Source organism: Pinus tabuliformis, chromosome 1_1 (assembly GCF_031772625.1).
Source record: "Pinus tabuliformis cultivar Carrire ecotype Pingquan chromosome 1_1, CPIR1, whole genome shotgun sequence".
Classification (NCBI taxonomy): Eukaryota; Viridiplantae; Streptophyta; class Pinopsida; order Pinales; family Pinaceae; genus Pinus; species Pinus tabuliformis.
Genome location: NC_142297.1, coordinates 917,503,518 through 917,512,369, shown reverse-complemented (window position 1 = coordinate 917,512,369; position 8,852 = coordinate 917,503,518). Strand labels below are relative to the sequence as shown.

The 8,852-nt window shown below is 37.4% G+C and overlaps 1 protein-coding gene across 1 annotated transcript; it reads right to left on the bottom strand.

Annotated features, from left to right (window-relative positions):
• Positions 1-4,709: 4,709 nt before the first annotated feature.
• On the bottom strand, positions 4,710-5,612 carry LOC149217388 (thaumatin-like protein). The gene is made up of 2 exons (XM_089391355.1): positions 5,457-5,612; positions 4,710-5,349 (listed from the first exon to the last, which is right to left on the bottom strand). The coding sequence occupies exons 1-2, from the start codon at positions 5,530-5,532 to the stop codon at positions 4,871-4,873; spliced, it is 555 nt and encodes a 184-aa protein (XP_089247481.1). The 5' UTR covers positions 5,533-5,612; the 3' UTR covers positions 4,710-4,870.
• Positions 5,613-8,852: the final 3,240 nt, after the last annotated feature.

The window sequence follows — 8,852 nt, the reverse complement described above, 5'->3', positions numbered from 1 at the left end:
TTAGTTGATACTAATAGATTGAAATACCCTATCTCCCTAACCGGAGGATATTTAATCATAGATTGGTGCATGTCGAACTAGTGAATTTAGTGCAAACATAGAGCAACTTCCATGTGAAAAAGGATACGATTTCAAGGAGGCCAAATTGATTTCTAGCATTTGGAGAACTTTTGGATGCTTCAATTCTTTTGAATTTGTCAGTGTCATCTTATCATTTTTTGATATTCTTTCAAATGGATTCTAGAGGAGAGAAGCCCCCCTCTCCTTTAAATTTCAATCATTCTTGGCTCATATAAGAAGATTATAGAGAGCTAATTGAGGATATGCAGGAACATCCAACTTCCTCTTCTCCATTTTCCTTTATGTGTCGATTTGCAGATAATATTGTGAGAATTAAAGAAACCATAATGAAATGGTTCAAAACTTTAGAGAAAAGTACAAAGCACAACTATAGGAGGTTAAGTATTACAACATCATATGAAAACCATGCGTTATGCACTCTATCTGATTTAGATTTATAGCTACATGCATTGGAATATTTTGAACAGTCATTAGTTGCTTGGTAGCTTAAGAGTTACGCCATTTGGATCAAAGATGGTTATAATAATATTGAATTCTTTCATCAGTATGAAAACTATTAAAAACATTTAAGCACAATTTGTGAAATTAAATATGTAAACAATTCTTTGGTTCTTTATTTAATGGCATGACGGAAGAGGGGTTCCATCATTTCCAATCACTCTTTATGGAGTTGAAAAGGTTTCTAGTTCAGGAAATTCTAGAGGTGATATCAAAGGTTTCCACTATTTTTTTGATGAAATGAACTAGTCATTGGAGGACGTTGTTATTTGAGTCTAAAACTCTTGTGTATCATGGATCCATGAAAAAGGTAAGAGCCTAGGTCTAGATGGGATCATGGTAGAATTTTTCATTAGTTTCTATGATTTGTTGAAGGATGATTTTCTAAAGGTGATTAGGGAGTCTTAGGGGCAAAGGAAATTTTTGGGATCTATAAATTATACATCTATTACTCTCAATCCCATAAATAAAAATGATGTTTCTTATATATTTTTCCAACAAACTTCATGCTGTAACATGATATACAAGCTTTCAACAAAGGTTATTGCTATGCAATTAAGTCTATTTGATTGAATTTATTTCAGAAGAAAAATTTTGATTTTTTTTCAAAGGATAATTCATGATTTGGTGCCAATAATTCAAGAAGCTATTCATTTGGGGAAGGTGTCAAATCAACCTGTCAAAATCCTAAACATTGACTTATCAAAATCCTATTACAGAGTAAGTTGATTCATTCTTTCATTAGTTCATATGAGTATTCATAACCAACTAGATTATGGGACGTGTTGAGTTCATTTCCATTGCAATGCCCGATAATGGATTTCCATCTAGGATTTTTTGGACCCTAAGGGGGCTTTGGCATTGATTCCCTTTGTCTCCCTTTCTCTTTATTATTATGGGTTAGGGTATTCGAAAATTGATATGTGATGACAACTGAAGAGGAGATCTCAAGGGAGTCAAAGTATCTCATTAGGAAGCCATCACATATCATTTGATTTTGGATGTTGTGCTTTGATCTTAGGTGGAGAAAGAGAATTAACCAAAGGTTTTCCTTGAGCTAGTATGGATCAACTTTGGAAAATTTTCCTTAGTAGTTATCACTTCTATGGTTTGTTTTGGGGGCTAAGAGACATCTTTCATCTTTAAAAGGCATTATGGATATTTATAGCAGATACACATGTTTGGAAATGAAATATGAAAATTGTTGTCTTATTCCTTTTATTTGCCAGATTCTTCTTAGAAAGATGTGGATCTCCTCTCATTTCCTTTCCTAGTCCTCTTTTTGAGTTGAAGACAAAAGTATTGTTGTAGCCATGGAGCCCCATATGAGTAAATGGAAAGATGTGGATCTCCTCTCATTTCCTTTCCGAGTCCTCTTTTTGAGTTGAAGACAAAAGTATTGTTGTGGCCATGGAACTCCATATGAGTAAATGGGTGTACCCCAAAATGGGGTACCATGTTTGGTGGACCACTTCTGTAGATCTTATTCGTCACATCATCTTGCATGAATGTAAACGATTAGGATTTTTATATATAGAGAATGACATTCTTCTAGAATAAAAAGGAGCCAATAATCATCATTGTTTCTTCTATAGCTTTCTTGATGCATCTAGAATTATGTTTTACATTTTCACTTTGGAATGAGCATGGACTACAAATTACATGGATCGATAGCACAAAGGATTAATGGATCAACACCATTCAACAATTAAAAATTGAGAATGGATAGTAGTGACATATAAAAGGGGTGGTCAATGGGTTTATCCATGGAGAAAGAAAGTAGGCTAGAAGGTTAAGGGAAACCATAAAGATCCAAATGAAGTCCCTCTTATAGATATCATCAGCGTGACATTTCATGAAAAGAGGAATGGATAGTAGTGACAGATAAAAGGGGTGGTCAATGGGTTTATCCATGGAGAAAGAAAGTAGGCTAGAAAGTTAAAGGAATCCATAAAGATCCAAACGAAGTCCCTTATACATATTATCAGCGTGACATTTCATGGGAATTTTTAAAATGGCATGGAATGGATGTGCTTCTAATTTCAGTGGTGTGAGGTACTCATCCTTTTTCAATTCATAGATATTACCTAGTTTCCAATAAACTTGAATAAACTTGAGTTGAAATATTTTTTTTAAATCATTCCATATCGATTGTAACAATCACTTCAATAGCGTCTTTCTTTCTGGCATAGAACTTTGCGAATACAATGGTACGTATTCGTTATTAGATAGAAGTGAGTTTATTTATGAAACGGATTTTATGCCATGATTAAGGGCAGAAGACAATATTGTAATTTGCACCGGAAGCACAGGTGAACGTGCTTGAAGCATCGTCCTCTGCATAGCTGTAGGCCTGTTGGCATTGATCCTTGAATATTTGGAATAGTCGGTAGGAGGCAGTTGTTCTGGTAGTCCCCATCGCAGCAGTATTTGAGGGTAATTGAAAGTTACACAGCACTGTTGCATCCATCAGTCACTTTCAGTTCTGCGGGGCATATGGCATTTATGTTGGTGCTACAGGTGGGTGCTGTGCAGCTAGTGTGGGAGCCTCGGAGGGAGTTATGGATAGGGGATATTGAAACCATCAACGAGAGAGATGTCATAGTAATCTTGATTGTTGTCCCCATTCACAGTATATTCACAAGTGTCGTAGGACGCTGTCTCGAATCTTGGCAATTAAGCAAACCGCCGCAGTCACCAGTGGTGCAGTTACTTTGATCCGCTGCCTCGAAGGAGCAGCCGGTACGCCCCGAGAAACTGCCCGAAGTTGTTGTTCCTGCGGGAACGTCAACACTCCAAGTTTCGCCCTGTCCCAACGCTTGACCCGCACCTGCGGGATTTCCTGCGGCCCATACCATGTATGAACACTGGTTCTGGATCACAAATGTCGCACCTGTAACTCTTGCACTTACTAAGCAACCAATTATTTATCTATGATATTTTGATAGGATTCAAAATATCCGACAAAGTGTTTCGGAGTCCACACACGTTAGTGTGGCTATTCATCAAATGTCCAGATGATATCCACTCATAATATCCACATGTCACACTCGATAGGTCAAAATTTTCACTCACAATAATGGAACCTAATTAAAATTATATTACATCACAGAAACCTAAACTCAAATATTTATGACATCTTAAAACAAACTGATCTCTTATTTATAATATACATGACGGCAGCCCCCTTACCTTGAAGATAAGCATTAAATACTAATGCTAGTAACACTAGTGTTACTGTAAAAGAAATCGAAACTGATAAAGTTCTCGCCTCCATTGCAACCACCAGCCAGCAAGTTAAGTGTGGCCAGCGATCCACTTGGCTTGTATCTAACGGGTAGAGTGTATTAATGACTATCAAGATGAATTGAGATATAAATTTTCATTTAATGATTGACCAAGAATACAATATAGCACGGGTCCACGAAATTTTCATGTAACTATTGATGAAGAATATAATGGCAGGTAATAAGCTCATCAATACTGTCTGGCTGTATATGCCCATCCTAGATAATATATTTGTTTAAATCTAACTGTAAGCCTATACAGCCCCACTGGGCTTATAAACTGGGAAATATGTTTCACCCAATATATTATGGCACAGGTCTCCTGGAATGGTTAGAAGACATGTCGTTTATTGATTGACCAAGAATACAATATAGCACAGGTCCCCTAAATTTTGATTTAATAATTGACCAAGAATACAATATGGCACAGGTCTCGTGGACTTGTTACAAGAGACGGGGTCATCGTTTGGCACATTAAAATTACTTCCCAATTTCCGCAACTCGTAATCTTCTAGGTGTTCCCGGTCCGTCTTGAAACTAGTGGTCACAGACTTCCCTCTTCACTTTCTGTATGAAAGGATTAATTTTATTTCCTGTCTTCCTGGTTCGTACATGAAAATCTGAATGACAAATACGATTGATGGGAAACTTTCGCAAGGTCTTAGCATGTTTGAGTTTTGAATAAATGTTTGCGTTAAAACAGGTTTGATTTAATCTTCGTATAATTAGGTTTCGAATAAATGTTTAAATAGTCATTTCCTTACTTTAACATTTATAAAATCATCCATAATTATTTACTTTAACATTTATAAAACCATTTATAGCATAGAACTAGGATAGAACTTCTTGCAACCATGCACGCAATGGTATTCTTATTATAAATATGAGAATACAATCAAGATGATTGTAATACTCTTATTATAGGTATGATACTACATAGAAATCGGTTTAGTAGCGATGGATTTTATGTAACAACCAGAGAATTCAGTATGATAAACTTCTAATCAAGGGCAGAATATAATGTTGTAATTAGCACCAGAAGCGCAAGCGTGGGTTTTCGTGTTATCACTGGGATATAGGTAGGCATCTGGGCACTGGTCCATTTTGCAAGTGGGTGCATAGCAGCTACCGTCGGAGGGAGTTAGGGAGAGAGGGACATTGAAACCGTCAATTACAGAGATGTCATAGAAATCTTGATTGTTGCCCCCATTCAGAGTATATTCAACCAGCGTTGTGGGAGACTGTCCCGAGAGTGTACAGCTGAGCACGCCGCCGCAGTCACCAGTGCTGCAGCTTCCTTTACCAGAGGCATCGAAGGAGCATCCCGTACGTCCCCAAAATCTGCCTGCGCTTGTTCCAGCGGGCACGTCAACACTCCATGATTGCCCCTGCCCCAGCGCTTGACCGCCACCTACGGGAATTCCTGCGGCCCATACCGTGTATGAACACTGGTTCTGGATTACAAACGTCGCACCCGTAGCTCCTGCACTTACAAAAGCAAACAAATATTTATTTATGATATCTTAAGTATCCCTCATTTACGTACATAAAATACGATGCAATGCAGGCAAGGGATTACTGTAACCTTACCTTGAAGACAAACGTTAAATATTAACGCTAGTATTGCTGTAACATAAATCGAAACTGCTAATGTTCTTGCCCCCATTGCAACGTCCACCAGCAAGTAATTAAACACAACTACACGAAGGAATTGCAGTTGAGCTTATTTGATGTTGTATACCACGAATGACACTCTATATAATAGGCGGGGCTAGCCATCCCAAACTTGGTCTTAGCGTAGCGTATACCGCACGAAATTCTTATGAATAAGGCGCGCTAATCGCTCCTGGACATGCGGGTCACGCCGCCCTTACCTTTTATTGTTCCAGATGTTCCGGGTCGTCTTGAACTAGCAATCACGAATATCCCACGAAATGCTTATCCAGACTCAGAGTGTGGAAAAAATTACTAAGAAATTACGATAAGCCGCTGCAGTAGCTACTAAATAAACCGGCGTGGAAAATTTCCGAAGAAAAAACAAGAAGCAGAGAGCGTGATGAAATTCCCTGATGAAGAAACAAAGATGAGATACAATTGGAGTCTTAGTTTAGCAGGGTCATGTTGCATATTTATTTGAGTATTTCATGAATGTTTCTCAGGTTGCATATTTATTTGAGCATTTCATGAATATTTCTCTATATAATTAAGTAAAATTATTATTATTTTTTTTTATCAGATTTTAAAATATTTTTGAAATCTACAATTAAATAAAAGTTAAAATCTGAAAAAATCACTTCCCGCTTGGCAACTCCCTCACCTTGTACGGTTGTAATGTTGCCGGCTGTCTTGAAGTAGCCCTCCTGTTCTAGAATATCCCACGAAATTCTTATCCGCTATTGAAAAATTTAACGATGGAGTATATGACTCACTATCAAGATTTCATTTAATGATTCACCAAGAAACACAATATGGCACAGGTCCACGCTGGACTTGTTCTTCGAAATATCCACGCTTACTTCAAAATTTTAGGATGCTTTGTATGACTGAGTATCAAGATTGACTGAGGACTTGAATTTTCATTTAATGATTCACAAACAATACAATATAGCACGGGTCCCCTAAATTTTCATTTGATTATTGGTGAAGAATATAATATGGCACAGGTCTCCTGGAGTTGTTAGAACAGATGGGTCGTCGCTCGGTACATCACAATTGCTTCGTAATCCTCTAGGTGTTCCCGGTCCAGCTTCAAACGAGTGATCACAGACTTCCCTCTCCATTTTCTGTGTGACAGGATTAATTTTATTTCCTGTCTTCCTGGTTCGTACATGAAGATCTGAATGACAAATAAGATTGATTGGATACTTTCATAACCTCTGCGCATAGTTATGTTTTGAATAAATGTTTGCCTTAAAATGTGGTTCGATTTAAGGTGATATGTTAGAATGGAAATTCCAGAATGTCATGTGGAATTTCAGAAGGTTATTTTAATGTGGAATTCACTAGAATTTGATACTGGATTTTATTTTTTTTATTTTGTTAAGGTTGATTTAAAGAGATATTTAGAGGTTTTTTATTGGATTTTCTTGAATTCAATAAGTTTATTTTTTTTTCTTCTTTCGTGTGTCTATTAGTAATCTCTGAGCGTATCAATTATCATAGACCATGGATTTGATAGCTATGAGCAAATCCAATGCAATGCACTAGAGCTCTTCATTTCATTTTAGGTTATTCAAATTTATGGTGCACAGGTTGGGGAATGAGATCCAAACTAATTCTACCAGAGCTCTTCATTTCATTTTAGGTTATTCAAATTCTATGGTACACGGGTTGGGGAATGGGATCCAAACTAATTCTACCAGGGAATTAACCAGATTTCACTTTGACGTTTTGAGTGCAAACAAAACGAGAGATGGTTAGACATTTATTGGAATGTTATTCTTCAATTTCTCCTTTGTTTCAATTGGCTTGTTAAAGTTGTTTTACCTTCTTTCCTTGAACCAAACACGCAAGATTGGTCTCAGTTACCATGCAAAAAGTTAATGTGTGAATTTTGTTAAAGGTTATTTATTCTACTCCAACTTTATTCCTAGTTAAGATTGATCTCAGTTACTATGCAAAATGTTAATGTGTGAATTTTGTTAAAGGTTATTTATTCTACTCCAACTTTATTCCTAGTTTTATTCAAAGTGAATGTGCCAAATTCAACCAATTTAATATTAAGTTAAAAATCATAGACAAACCTTTAGTATTTGGAAAATATTTAAAAAGGGCTAATGATAAATTTTATTTATTTAAATATTTAATTTTCTTAATGATTTATAACTATGATAATTATAATCTAGTTGTTAAATTAATAGTAAAACATCTCTTCTTCTTCTTCTTCTTCTTCTTTTTTTTATTATAACTTTAAGATAAATGAAGGGAACCATGGGAGGCGAGCGGAACGAGGGTTTTGAACAGGGAGCGATGGGTGCGAGCTGGTAACCATGGAGGGGCAAGGAGGGGGGAGCTCCACTCCCTCCTATAGTCATGTAGTTGTGAACAGAAGCAAGGAGGCTGGTTCGAATCGATTCAAGAAACCAATGGAGGCAGAAACGGAGAAGATAAGCACAAAAAAGCCGGAAAGCATCAAATCTCATGAATAGGAAGAGAATCACGAGGAAGTCAGAAGAGAGAAGAGAACAGGAGACAACAGTCAGAGAACTGAGCACAAGACTATGACAGGACTCTGTAAACCTAGGTCAACCAGTAAACCCCGGGTTGTTTTAAATGATCCAGCGCTACAAGTGCACAGGGATCACATGGCGGCATACGTGGTTATATGCAAATTTATGGGAATATGGCCAACAGAGAAGGCTTTGCACACATGGATAAGAAACCACTGGAAACCAAAGGGAGATATAAACCTTCATCTTGGGTCCAAGGGATTCTTCACAGTGGTGTTCACAAACCTAGAGGATAAAGACAGAGTGTTCGAGGGAGGACCATATTTCTATGTTGCTGCAGGCCTCTGCATGCGACCATGGGTGATGAATTTTGTCCCGGAATGAGAAACATTCACATCAGTACCGGTATGGATAAGACTCTACTCTCTACCTTTAGATTATTGGTTGCCAGAATCCTTAAAAGCCATAGGCAATAAATTAGGTCATTTTTAAAAATATCAGATGCGACTCTGGGAGGTAAATATACCTCCTTCGCCCGCATATGTGTTGAAATGGACCTATCGGGAGCACTTTCGGACGAAACCATTCTAGAAGTATATTATGAAGAATGGGTGCAGGCAATGGACTATGAACATGTCCCATTCAGATGTCGTAAATGTCATGAACATGGGCACCTCTTTAGAGACTGCCCACTAAACAAACTAGAGGACAATATGAAAACCAACATAGGGCAAGATCCTGAAGGCTTTACCAAGGTGGGAGGCAAAGGGAAAGGAGGAAAAAAGTACCAAAAGAAAACTAACGAGGATAAGCAACC